At 38.4% G+C, this 14817-nt stretch overlaps 1 protein-coding gene across 4 annotated transcripts in view; it reads right to left on the minus strand.

Annotated features, from left to right (window-relative positions):
* The window catches only part of MSH3 (mutS homolog 3), a 113293-nt gene that overhangs the window by 11962 nt on the left and 86514 nt on the right, over positions 1 to 14817 (minus strand). For all 4 annotated transcript variants that reach the window (XM_080372458.1, XM_080372457.1, XM_080372459.1 and 1 more), the window contains one exon: positions 12824 to 12981. In XM_080372458.1, the coding sequence (XP_080228584.1) occupies positions 12824 to 12981 (158 nt within the window). The remainder of the gene's footprint in view (positions 1 to 12823; positions 12982 to 14817) is intronic.

The following is a 14817-nucleotide window of genomic DNA, read 5'->3' on the forward strand; positions in this document are numbered from 1 at the left end:
CGCAGAAGTCTGGGTATTACCTGAAGATTGTGTTTATGGGAACAGAAGATTGTGTTTATGGGAACAGAAAAACTTGATACTGATCCTGACATCAATGGAAGAACACAAGTGCAATTTTGTTTCAACACTTCAGTAAATCTCCCACTGAACTCAGTTACTGGCTGTCTATTAGGCATCTAGCAAACACACACTGAGACTTCACAGGTTAAAAATCAAAAGTAGCTCGCAAACTGGTCTGCCAAGAAAATATGAACAGGCATCCTAAATGGAGCACTGGCAGGCTAAATACTGCATGTCCTCTCCTACTGCGGTCCCAGGAGCCCCAACACCTCTAACCAGAACAATCGTTCAGTTTTGCCCACAAAAGCCATTTGAAGCCCTGCGTATTTTAGAAACAATCAGACTAATAAGAATTTCACAGTGGATAGTGTAAAAGTAGCCCAACTTAAATGCTGTGACTTTGGCTACTTTCCATATACAATGAAAATTTATCAAGTAATTCTTTAGAAGAGAGCATCTGCAAATTTATAACAGTTCACTGGCAAGAAACTAATGCTTCACACACCCCCACAGAGTACTGGTAAATCACTTACTTCATTTCCATCAAGCTCTTACTGATTCAAACCAAAAACTGACAATAAGAAAAAATAATTTACAGAAACTGCAATTACAGAATTTTTAAAAAATAACTCATCCTAAGTGTGACAGAAAGCATTGTTATCAGGATAGTTATTATTTTTGCATTAATCATGGGCAACTTCTACAAAGTGAATGTGTGCAAAGTTATGTGGGTGACAATGACAAGAAATCAGAAGATGCTCACAATACTAAGCTATTTACAGTCAACATGCACACACATGCTCAACCATTTCTACAACTGCTTATTTGCAAATTTTAAATGAAGTACCACCAATGGTGTGTTACCCAATTTAGAAGAACAGTTGTTGAAAAGCCTGACAGAATGCATTACACATTTAATATAAAATCCATTTTTATTTTGTAAATTATTGTAGACACAGGATATTCTCAGTCACTGAGAAATTAATGAAACTAGTAAAAGCTAACACCACTAGGGATACGTATTTTGCATTATTCTGGAAAGAAAATCAAGTCCAAAGCAATTTTAACACCCAGTTTCATAGTGGTTTTTACCATTTCCCGCCCCCCCCCCCACTTTTCTACACCACTAGGTAACTGAAATAGCCAGAACAAGTAATCACTTAAATCCTCATTATCTTATAGACCTGGCCAACAGAGGCATGCTGCACACACAAATACCTCAGTATATTAAAAGAAACATATCTAACAGGATTAGATTTCAAGATGTGAAGTGCATTGATTTTGTGCTGAAAGCCACAGGAAAGAAAAACATCTATGGATCGCAGTGAACATTCAATATTTTAAAAGCTTCACCTCAACTGACAGAACAGGTAGGACTGAGTTCAGAAGACAAAATACTGGTTAGGTCAATACAGTAACTGAGTGACAAGTTATACCAATAACCTCTCATTCCTAATGTTTTGTAAGGCAACAGGAATTCAGTTCTTCCAAAAGCTTGTTACATTACCTAGTGAAGAACACCTGAGAAAGTTATTTTCTGAAATTCAGCAATGATACCCTCAATAATATGAAAAACTCCTTAAAAATACTTGGTACATCACCTGGAGCAAATACATCACTCACTGTGAAGATAATTCAGCCGACTTCTGGTTAATGCTAAAATTTTCCATCGTATTTTAAAACTCGTGTTTGAGTCTAAGTTCCATTTTCCGCAGCCCATGTTACTCACAACCCTACAGCAGCTGGCTGACAGGGCATGAGGGCTGAGCTCTCAGAGTAGCGAGGTACTCACTAGAAGAACAAGGACACAATAGCAATACCTTAAATTCTGCATTCAAACGTGCAAAGGATTTTATACCTAATGTATCAATGGAATGCTTTCCACAGGTCCATCAACTCTGACATTTATTCAAACACAGAACTTAGCATTTTTTTCTTGCCCTCAGTGAGAAAGTTATGATTTGTTCCGGTACCCAGCTACCAAACTGAGGTTTCTATTGCAGCTTCTCCTTCAGACCCAGCGATCTGCCGGCGCAGGCAGCACATGCCAGAAGGCCAGTACGAGATGGAGAAGTTTATGAAAGCTCTACTAAGCAACCGAAGCTCCAAACACCTGCTTTTACCCTGACTTCTCTGCAGGAAACCATTAACACTGAATAAATGTTACTGATTGTCAAGAGACAGAGCAGATGAAGAGTACAATAATTTTGCTGAAGGATAGCTTAAAAACTTATAGGGTGTTTATTTGTGAACCATCAGTATTAGCCTGAAGAAGCTGAAAAAATGAAGACAAAGATAAACCCAACCCTAAAATATGCAGACTTACTACTCTTGGATTCCAGCAAGGGAACTCAAGGTAATTAAGTTAATGTGCACATGTAGCTGAAGGATTGAGGCCAAGGGGGATTAAAAAGCAGAAACTATAGCAACAGACTAGGGACAATAGCTGAAGCATTCAGCGCAAGTGAACTTTTCCCCTTTAAACCTGTGGACACCAAAGAAAATCCAATTCAAATTGTGGCTAGGTTAACTCATCACATGGAAGCGTTTTAGAAAAGTAAATACCACCATTCAGTGTAAGAGTTTCAACTTTGCTGTAAAATACCAAGTCAGCTTCACAGGCAAATTTTCTGCTCCCACCCCACCCCCCATTATGGTGAAAGCCTTTAAATCCCTCTCAGGAATATTGCAATATGCAGCACAAACTGTTTTACAGATCTCGCTGTATATAACCATCTTTTATTGACTTAATTTTTAAGCCTGATTTAAACCCCTGCAAACAAAACAGCTGTATTTACAGATGTTATGAAATGCCATGTATGTGAACCAAAGACTGTTTTGTTAAATATACTATTACACATATATGATATATACCTAACACTGCAAATGCAGAAGAAATTAAAAGACTTATTGTAAATTATTGTAAATGTAATTAAATTAGCTACAAAGATATCCATAGTATAGCTGAATTTATTTCTACAGAGCTACAGAACACTGTCAGAAATAGTTACAGTTCAAACATTGTGATACATCCAACACATAACTTTTCTAGAAAAACAGAACAAAATAATTTTCAATTTAACAACACTAACTAAACCTTTACTTATTCTCTTCTTTTTCAAAAAGAACATCTCCATGTGATAAAAAAAAGGTGCGATGTATTTAATACACTACTTCCCCCCCACCCCCCTTTTTTTCCCCTGACAACTGGGAATTATTTACCCCAGAGGTCTATTATATGACTGTAACCATAAATGAAAGGCCAAAGTAATTTCTGTTATTCTGGCAATAAACACAAATACAATTAAGCAAGAACAAAATGAAACAAATTACTCTGCCGTAAGGAAATAATATTTCTGAATATTGCTTTTGGGTTCTTGACAACTAACAAGTTCTGTTTGACTGTCATTGTTGCTTCCCTGAGCAACACAAACAACACTTCTTTAGCATGTCGGTGTATAAAATTCCCATGTCGACTTGCCAGTCACTTGGGATTGCTTTGTATGAATGTCTCCCTGTTTTTCTGCACAATACATAAAGTAATGTGTATGGCAAAACCAGCAAGCATTACGACATACATATAAAATAAAGATTTGAAAAAGTACCTTTGCTTTTAAATTCTCTGACCCTTATCTTTCAGAGTCTACCCACATAGGCAAATTGAGATAATTTGGGTTTTTTCCAAAAGAAAATCTGAATGACTTTAAATACAAACATTTACTTTCAGATGTAAACAACCAAAAAAAAAGGTAAATACTAAATCTAACAAGACATCAACCAAAGTTCCGGCCAAAAGCAGGTAACGTACAGGCAAGTTGCTCTGCGGAGATAAACTGCTCCACAGTCTCACTTCAGCATTCAGTCTCCTGGTGATTCCTGTATTATACAGGATGCCTGCAGGCTGCCCTGCCAAACCCAACTGTCCTCTCAAGCGTAGAATTTCATAGCTTAAATTTTTATGATAAAGGTATGAAGAAGCTGACTAGCTGAATCTTCATGCCAGGTTTTGGGATTTAGCTGATATTTCTAGGACAGACAGGAAGACTAATCTTCATAATCCCACCCTGTAAGCCTCAAAGAAATCAATAAAGCTGAATAAAGCAATAAATGGAAGCAAGGAATTTTTTAGTTTGGTAACTGCCTTTTGAGTTAAGAACATCAAAATTCACATGTGATATAAAAATGAGAGGCTATATGCTATTCTGGCAAAATACTGAAGAGCTTGTCATACAACAACTTAATATTACAAAGTACGTGAATACACAAAACCTATGCCAGTCCAGCTCAATGATCTAACTAATTTTGGAGGCTGTGGGCAGCACAAGAATTCTGAAACAGGCAGAGAAATCCTGAAATGGTAACAATGCAGTAACTTCAGGGCAAGATTTTTAATCAGCTTAAAAAAAAAATAATAATCCTGATTATGTAATCTCTCATGTATAATTTCAAGTATAGTATAGTTTTTTTAAGATTTATCACAAAACAAATGTAGACCCTGCCTCAAGGGGCGAAAACAATACCATCATACTCAGCTCATAAGGGAATAGCAGTAAGAGGGTCAAGTCCATTTAGGACATAAAAGCTCTGCAAGTCTGTCCTGCACACCAGTAACCATTTTAAAAGGTCACCAGCATGCTGCGCCTTCAGCAATCACAGTTAAATACGTAGAGCAGCTTTGGACAGAGGATGTCCACTTCTTTATCGTGTTTAGTGAAATCACAATGGAGGGAGAGACTTCTAGTGAAAAACACTTCTAAACCGTTTTCAAACAAGTGAGTTCCTGGGCAGTCTCTTTGCAAATCTAGCTTATCTGTGAACTGAGCAATGCATCAGTGTCAAAGAATATAACAAGCTGCATTCTGGTCAAAGTGCTCTCTTTTTCAACCTTGGTTTGCCTATTGCTGTGCAAGTTGCACCTTTTCTGCAGCAAAGCTCTCAAATAATGCAGCTCGTTACTTATTTGTTACTTTAAATACAAAACTCTTCCCCCTCTGTCCTACTCCTGTGCAGTTCGCTTCTACAGATCAATGGGTAAAATTGGAAACGAAATTAAGTGCAACGTTATTTGCCCAGTCACAAAATGCTGGGAAGTATTCTGCCACCAGCAGTTAGACCAATGGCACATTCATCTCCATTAATATATACAAGCACTATTTTGCTTTTATTCCTAAGTGATTTACCTCAGATTTAATTTATTGTGAAAAGTACTTGGAAAACTTCTTCCCAATTTCCATTCCAACAGAAACATTCTCTTTTTCCTGCTTCACATACCATTCCATCCTGTGCTTTCTGATTTTCTCAAGATTTCTTATATGTACTCTTAAAAAGCTTGAAACGTTTTAATCTGTTAAAACAGACCATGCAATTTCAAATATATTTCAAATTTTAATGATGGCAACCATTTCAATGAAGCAAACAAAAAATAAATAGAAACATCCAAAACTGACTGTCCAAATGTTTGCTTTCCATCATGATTATTAATCACAGTAAAATTTGTAATGATGCCGTAAGTACAAGCATTTTATCTGGTTAAAAAAAAAATTGTCTAGAAAGAAGACAGTGAGGTTTGTCTACTAGTTTCTTTCAGCTCCACACACTTGACAAAACAGTAATATGAGTTTGTCAGGTTGTCAGAATTAAATAGCTGTTAAAGTATTTAGGCAGGTATATCTCTATTGTAAGACTCAACCTTTTTGAAAGTCAATTCCACCATTTAGAGATCAGACAAACAGACACTTTGAATAAAACATACAGAAGAAATTATATGGCATGTTTGATGCACAGCCTTTAAGGACTGTGGACTAATAAAGGGCTGAGTTTTCTTGTGTTTTTCAGTTTACTCGGAAGACATCCTTCACCCCTATACTGTCCTCTAAGCTTTAACAGCATTTCTTTCCAGATTATCATGTCTTGTCTTCTAGACCATGCCAAAACAAGGTAAGCATTGGGGACCTTAAAACAACTCAAGGTGTTCCTAAAGGTCGCTTATATCAAAAGTAAGAATTTGCTACACCTGGTCACAGTTCTGCCTTTGTAATATATACTTGTAGGTGGAATAAACTTGTACTTCTCCTGCACAGGAGAGCAATATGACAGTCAGAAGCTGACTTCAGTTCGCTTTTTACCTTGGCAGAGGAATAGCCACGCTCTGCTGCGTACAGCAAAGAGGACCTGACAGAAAGAATGTATTATGTACACTCTCCTGAGCCCTCCACATCTCAAGTCTGTGCTCTTCAGCTCGTGATCATGCCATCGACAATACATGAGATCTTTCTGGCACAAGGAAAAAACCAACCAAACAAAAAACCAAATATGGTATGCTGATGGGAAAAGCCCTCTTGCGCATACCCTGTAGAAATAGACACCTGCAGTCCTTGCAGGTGTTACGAGAAGCAGGCCAAGGGCTCCATGTATCCTGCATTCCCACACAAGCCTACAGAGGCACAGCCACAAACTTCCCCTATTTTCTGGCCCATAAATTCTCTTTTAGGTGACAACAATGAAGGCAGAGAAATAATATGAGTGAAAGCATCCACAACGGCTGTAGTAACTCACACCAGAAACGTCACTTTGGGGTACTCAAATGTCATTTCCTCTTCCATCTTCGTGGACCCAACTGCACATGACTGACACGGGTCTTTCTGCTCACAGGATGATGGAAATGAGAAGTACTGGTCACATCAGCCACGCAGGCATTCAAATACTGCTTTTTTTTGATATAACATCAAGCCCTCTGCCATGTGAGTGTGCACCACTCACAAATTTAAGTGGAATGGGCCACATACGAGCTTTGCAGATTTCAGGATCAGTTGAAGGTACTACCTGAGCAGTAGCAGAGCAAGTGTTGACAGGCAGCAAGGGGAGTACAGCCACCAGCTGGCAGAACAGCACAACAGAGTTACCCACATGGACAGACTCTGTGATGAATGTCCTGGCCTTTAAAGCAGCTTCCTACTGACTAAGAGAAACTTAATCTCATCAGTGTCACCATGTTAAGCCAGGTAGAGGGTTAAAAAATGCCATGTCTTCTTTAAACTGGAATGATAATGTAATTATGCTGACGCGTAGAGGGTTGAAATGTGCATGGTCACTTTGTCTAAAGAACTGAGAAGACAGAAGGAGCTTGCTTTCCTTGCACCTGTTCTGTTTCTTAGAAGAAAAAGGATTATCTGGTGGACACTACTGGGGTGCCTCTAAGACAGTGTGTCCCTCTGCCACAAGAAAGCAGGCTCAGCTGGGATAAAAGCACCAGGCTGGAGTGAGGTGCTGGTCTGGGACTGATCGGTACCCTATGGAAAACCAAGTAATGCATCCACAAGGGATGTCTTTGCAAAGGCAGGTAGAGCCTGTTTGTAGATGTTTTCTTAGACTCTAGAAAGACTGGGCAGGTGAGAGGTTGCGTAGAGTCTCCTGAACTGTGTCACCACATGCAACAGCTGTGAGGACATAGCCGACACACACATGGGTACATCCTCAACTGAAATCTTCAATAGCAGGAGGTGACCTTCGGTTGGCAAGTCTCTCAGTAGCATTGTGGTCCCTTGCAGCAATCAAAGTTCCTCCCCTTTACTGAATCTATCGATCAACTGAGAATTGTCACTCCTTGGCAAGGTATGTGGCTGGAGCTGGATCTTGGCTAGTGGACTTGAAATAAAATGACCCACCTAAGGTCAGTGGTGAGGGGGGTGAAACTCCCTCATTATTTCAGTGCTGGATAAGGCTGGCAGTTCTTGACCAGTGTAGAAAACACTCTTTCCTTTCCTCCGCCTTCTCCCTCTCCTTATAGACCCAGAGATCACAAAAGCTGACAGCAGTTTCCTGTGTATGAAAAGCAATGAGGTAGGTCTCTGCACTGGGATCAGAAGACTGCCTTCAAAGACACCTTCAAGAAGCACCGCCTGAACCTGATGCTCTCTTTCTGTTTCCATACCTGGGAATGCAAACAGACCACATGCATGCCAGGCACACATGCAAGTACCTCAGCAGGACACAGATTCTGCTGAATCAATCAGAAGCATCAGGTCATTGTATGAACAACTATTACACATGTTCTAAATCATTATACAAGGAAGACAGACAAGACAAGAAAATACCAAAAGAGCTATGCAGCTTGAGCCGTAGAACAGACAGATGCAGGATTATGCTTGTGGCCATGTCTATCTGAAAGACCCTGTATACAGACATGTGATACAAGCTGGAACAACAAAACCATCCCTCCCTACTCAAGGTGAGCAACCACCATCTGTTTTCACAATGTTTTCAGATATACAGTGGAACCTGAACTGAGTATGTCCCAAGTATAGACTCGGCAATGAGGAATGTCCTCCATGTTAAAAATACATTTCAGTTATCTGTTACAAGGACAAAATGTAGGACAAAGTTCTGTACGCCTAAATACAGATGATCTGATGTGCAGAGCCTATACCAAGAGAATTGCCTTCAAGTGCAGGCAACTGCATGTCTTACACAAAGCGAAATATACACTCTTAAGACAACTGAAACTCTGTATTTCTTTGCCATCATGAGGATTAAAGACATGCTGAGAATCTGTAAACAGCAAGATAACTCTTTTGAGAGAGACAAAGTGCATGACAGGATGATCTACATGCATCTTACTAATGCTTCTATTTACTCTTCTAAATTCTAAGCATGCAGCACATAACCTGCAAGAGTCAAATGCAATTGAAACATGGTGTGTCGTAGTTCAGACAACTGAAACTGCACCTTTAACAGTATGCCAAATTCAGCTGATGGTGTAAAACCTCACTGGACAATGTATGACACCATAGTGTGACTTAGGTCTGAACAGTGAAGTAAGTGAAATAGCTTTTATTTCAACACAAGAAGAGAAAGCCAGGCAGGTAAGTGCTCTAATACGGAATTTCTTGTTTGCCCCTTTACCGTCACCTAGAGTTGGTAGGAGTTCACAGAATTACAGAACGGTTGGGATTGGAAGGGACTTCTGGAGGTCATTTAGTCCAACCTCCTGCTAAAGCAGGTTCACCTAGAGCAGGCTGTACAAGATCAAGTCCAGATGGGTTTTGAGTATCTCCAGAAGAGACTCCACAACCTCTTTTGAGTTTGTCATCTTCACAATATTCTTACTAATGGTAGCTTGTGATTCCCATAAATTAACATCTAAAATCTTGAATACAGGCATTTGGTATTTGAACTATTAATTAGCTTATCTGAACATATTTTACCTTCAAAATGTTACAACATTCTCTGTTTTGAAAATTGATGCTCATGAAGAGCTACTGGTGGCATATAGGAAGTAGGCTGAAGTTTTCTAGCTGTAAGAAATTAAGAGGTAAGTAGGACCTCTTTAAAGGTCAGCTCTCTTCAGCAGCTAAACATCACCTCTTATGAACGCATGATTAGGTCAACAGAATTTCTTTCATTAGTTCCTCCATATGCACATGTCCACATGCTTGCTTTGTCTTTCTACACCAACACGCAGAGAAACATTATATTAATTTCAATATCTGAATAACTATATTAGAAGGACTAATACAAACTGAAGGTTAATTTAAAGCAAAAATTGAACCCATTTACTGCAGGGAGAAACTTGGATGAGAATTTTCAAGCATCAGATAATTAAATACTCAAATCCCATTCAAAGTTAATATATGGCTGCTGACCTTTCCAAAACTCTTCTAAAAGCCTTAAATATAATGGCACTGATTAAGTTAAATTCTTTAAGCAAAGGCTGCATGGAAACATTACCTCTTATTGGAGAAGGGAAAAAAAAAAAAAGGAAGAAGAAAATATCAATATCAAAGAATTATCTCAAAATATTGTCTCCTTCATACTACATAGATATCCCTTAAATAATGGGCACAGCATGCAGTCTGAAAAATAGTAACTTTTTTGTACAAAAATGGCTTACACGTACTCATGAAAGAAAATTTTAAGTATGGAAATTCAAGTGAGAAATTTATACAAACACTTTAATAACAGAATATAGACTTGTACTCTAAAAATAGCTTTAAATAAAAATACAGAAAAATGGAGAATAATTTAGTGTCTTTTCAGTCTGATGTTATGAAGCTGGAGCCACCTCATGATAAAGCCAACTTTTTACTTATTTTACAACCCCTAGCACTCCCTTCTCAGGATTAGGAAAAAAGCATAGCCATGGAAATAGCAAGGTTGGTTTTACATGTAAGAAATGGTAAGATTTGGGAGAATCTATAGAAGCAATCAGAGAGACTTCCTTAACAAGTGAAACACACAAGCAGGGTACTGGAGGAAATTACCCCCCCAACCCCTCCAAGTTTTCCATGTACAGAGCTCTAAAAGCGTATTGTCTGGGCTTAGGGGCATTATGCAGTGGAAGAATCTCTCTCTTTCCCCTCTTTTGGATGAAAATATCAACCCTACTATGAAATGTCTGGACTAGCCTTAGCACTGTGTTCTGTCTATACACCCAGTAATGAAGATGGATCATTCCTATTTTCACTGTACCTGTAAGCAATACAATTCCTTTCACACCTTTAAAAACGTTTAATATAAGGCAGTATTTAAAGTCAATTTAGAGAAGCTATAATACATAAATACTAAATATATCCAAAGGAATAACCATAGTAGCAACCTTTCAATTTCCATGGAAACCCTACTTAGAACACAAGATACAAATCCTAGACAAATGTTAATCTCTTAAACCTATATAAATTCAACACTTTGAAGATGCCATCTACAAACAAAAGAAGCTGCAGTATAAAGCACCAATATTAAAAAAAATTTAGTAAGCAGCAGAACTGTTGGTGTTCCTGATGCACAGAACTCCTCAGAGTCAGCCTGTAAAGCATCCCTCACAGCAGGGGTGCTACGCTAATAGCAGCATCTAGAAAACAACACACCATGGCAGTGATGAAAATAACTTGGAAACGGACATCTTCCCATGCAATGTTTTTAAAAGATTAAAAATATACCCAAGTTATCAACAAAAAAAATCCTGTTTTCCAGCAAAAGACTTGCGCCCTGGGGTGGCAGTACAGAAAGGAAGTCTGAATAGCTGTTATCCTAATTTTAAAAAAACAAACACACACACACAACTGAAGACAACCCCCAAAACAAAACACAGAAGAAGAAAACAAAACAAAAAAGTCAAATTGGGGACAAGTCAAGAGAAATTCTACCACCTCTTCAAGCTCATTCCCTACCAGAGGAGAGCTCTTGACCAAAGCTGAGGCTTCAGAAATGTACGCTCAACCAGACAGAGCATTAAAGAAACAATGTAGGACATAACATGTGGCTGCTGAATTTGTTGTTTCTCTCCTCCAACCAGGCATTAAAAACTATTACAAGGATAATTTCCTAGGGCTAAAAAATACCCTGACTATAACACCACATTTACCTGGCCTGACAGTCTTACATACTTTAAGACCTTTCCCAGAACCCTACAAAACCTCCAACCAAACAAAAAACCCCAAACAACAACAACAAAACACACCAAAAAAAACCCCAAAATAGAGGCACCTAATTACTGGACAGAATCTGTACACCTTCAGCCTCCGAGCTGAAGAATCTGGTAAGCTATTCTTTTTCCCACTGGAGAGACTTTGATTATTTGGAGAAAATGAAGTAGGAGTTAGGCAAAGACCAGACCTGGCAGTGAAAACCACTTTGTGCCTAGTGACAATCAAATACAGCAGGACAGAAAAGACCTCACCTACTAGGGGTCATTACTTAGATGTCATTACTTAGAGATGCACAGCAAGGAACACCCCCATACTCCACAGGCTGAAGCAAAATTATGATGCAATTACTCTCCTAAACGTTTCTACTGGAAGAAAAGCTACAACTGGGTCAAGATTTAATATCCTGGAAGAACATCACAAATGGCTAATGCCTATTCCAACAGTACAATCGATTGCTCAAATTACACTACATAGAAGACAGAAGTTTAAACAGATGCACATACAAGCAGCTTCACTGAAAATCTTTCACAATTTGAAATGACCATCCTAGATTTCTGAAGGAATGCAATACATAAACTCAGGGTTTCTTTCTTCCTCTTAACCATTTAACTAAATATTAACTAATTATTAGCTAATTACTATTAATATTAACTAAAGAAAAAGGGGAAAAACCAGATGGATAATCCTTGTTAATACTGGATTATTTAATACAAAATCTTACTGAATTATAAAATACAGATGTTTTGACTACTGATAATCTTTAAAAATTAATCAGCATTATCTTAAAAATGAGACTGAGTGAAACAAACTGCCATTATTTGTTCTTTAAAAGACATCAAGTAAAGTGTGCTCATGACTGATAGTGCAGGAAGGATAGTAAGCATAGAATATACACAGTCCAAAATCCTCAAATATTGTGAGTATATAAAATGTACTGCACAGTAGAAACTGTAACATGATTTTTAGAGGTGACAGCACTCATTTTAGGTCAAACATCATTTGGCTATCACCAAGCAGAGTAAATTTGGCTGAGATGTCCATTCAGGCAGATGAATTTAGATAACTAGATCTTAATCAAGACAGACACACTAACATTCTCATTCTCATCCTTTAAAGATTCAAAGATTCCAAAACAAGTACTATAGCTTACCAGAAAATCAGAATAAAAACATGTTGATGTTTTGATATGACTGATGCAGGTACTTAACATGAAAAAGGAAGTTTCACATACAAATTCTAATGTCCTAACTGAAAAATGAAATTATGCTTTGATACACACACACACACCCCCTGCCACAATAACATTTTCAGAAACTTAACAGCAAGTTTTTAAAGATTACCTGGTAAAAATACCATCCACGATACCAATTGTTGACTCCTCTGCAGGAACATAAGAGCCAATCTGTGCCATGACTGTGATCAATGCAACTTGCTTTATATAGGAGCTCTTTCCTCCCATGTTGGGTCCAGTTATTATCATGACCCTTTCACCATCTCCCTGCAAACACAAAATAGTGGTCAAATATATTGTCCTGCACATGGTGCTTTCATAAGTCTAGTGTGTGTGCTTAGAGGGATACAGGACAAGTCCTTAGGATTAAAGTTTCAGTTTCTAGGTGAACAGCTACTTTAATTCTTGGAGTTCATCACATTCAGTTTTTAAGACATTATGAAATCTGAGACTGATAAACCTTTCTGAGATCTCTCCAGGCTGGTGAGAGAAAAGCATCATCATCAACTTCCATTACTTCTGAGCAAAAGGGACAGTGAGGGGGAACCTTCCCTTTTTCCACCAAGGAGCCATAAGAGCACTCCAAGAACTCTCTGTGTAGTTTTCTTTGGAGAAAGGTCAAAAATAGTCAGCTTTCAGCATAGCCAGTGCTGTCCTGATTTGGTTGTGATCTGGATTCCTCTCCAGCTAAAGAGTTCTCATTGCCAAATGGGGAGAAGATATGGCAGACAAAGAGCTGATCTACATTTTACACCCATTCATAACTGCTTGCCTTAGTACAACACAAGCACATTCAGACAGACTGGCTACAACACAAAATCAAGACATTGATGAGTTTGGCAATACCTGACTGCAACACAGATATTGTGAGCAGACTGTATCCAGTCTCTGATGGATCAGTGTGCATAACCCTGAAATCCTATGGAAAATGAAATCAGATGCAAGAGGTCGTCTTGGCTGTAAGACTCTCTACAGTACTGATACGTGCCTATGGCTTCAGAATAAAACTGTCTTCCTCAGGCGCAAGACAATTGCTAATACAAAGTTAAAACTCATCAATGAATCTATAAAGCTTTCTCACAGTATGAATCAAGACTAAGATTCTTAGTCCTTAAATTACGCAAGGACTTCAGACAACTAGATTTTTCCCTTCTGCTGGATGCACGTTATGAAATCCAACAACCAATGAACTAACCAAAAGTCAACATATTCCATTGCCCCATGGGAGGGACATGGAAGAAAGGACAAGCTGTGCATAAATGAACATTAGCCATGCTACTTAGGAAACTTGGAAATGATCAGGCACTGTGACAACAACAACAACAACAATGTCCACAGAATAAACTTCACAATCTTTACAGATCCAATTTTAAATCAGTAGTTCATTCTGTTAATAGGGAGGCAAGCAAAATTCAGATAGGACTGTCACTTAGGTCATACTCCAGATCACACAGAACATACATGCAATCAGTACTTATTATATGTAAAAAACTGTCTAGCTTTTGCAAAGAAAATCTATCCATAAGGAAGCTGCAGTGAAGTTAAAAACCAGAAAACGCCATTATCAGGAATAAAGGATGGATGTAATAAAATGCATATGACATATGGGAACAAAACTCATAACATTCTAGTCCCCCAAGGTATCAGTTTCAATACTGCTACTAAAACTTTGTCAGGGACACCATTTTGCTCAACACAACACAATTTAGAGATACTTAAAACCAGAATGAGTTCATCTGTTAAAATCCACACATTTCTTGCACGTGTTTGGTAACCCTCCAGGGTCCCTCCAACCATGTTGTGAGACTGGTGAGCGGTTTGCAAAGCCAGCTTTCAGAAACAACATCTGCTCTAACATCAGACCAGAAAGCCCATCTGCCCTTACAATTGCATGCAACCATAAGCTAACATACTGGAATTTATGGCTGAAGTTAAAAGTACTAAAATAATCCATGGATATTTGGGGAGGAGAGGGGGAGCAGAAGAATACGATCTTTGTTTCAGGGCACTGCAAGAAAGCTTTTCCTAAAGTTAGATATTTGACATTTCAGCTGAAAACTTGACAGGAGATGCATTTTACTGCTAATTCAAAAACATCAGGTT

The sequence above is a fragment of the Falco punctatus genome (assembly GCF_963210335.1).
Source record: "Falco punctatus genome assembly, chromosome: Z".
Lineage (NCBI taxonomy): Eukaryota > Metazoa > Chordata > Aves > Falconiformes > Falconidae > Falco > Falco punctatus.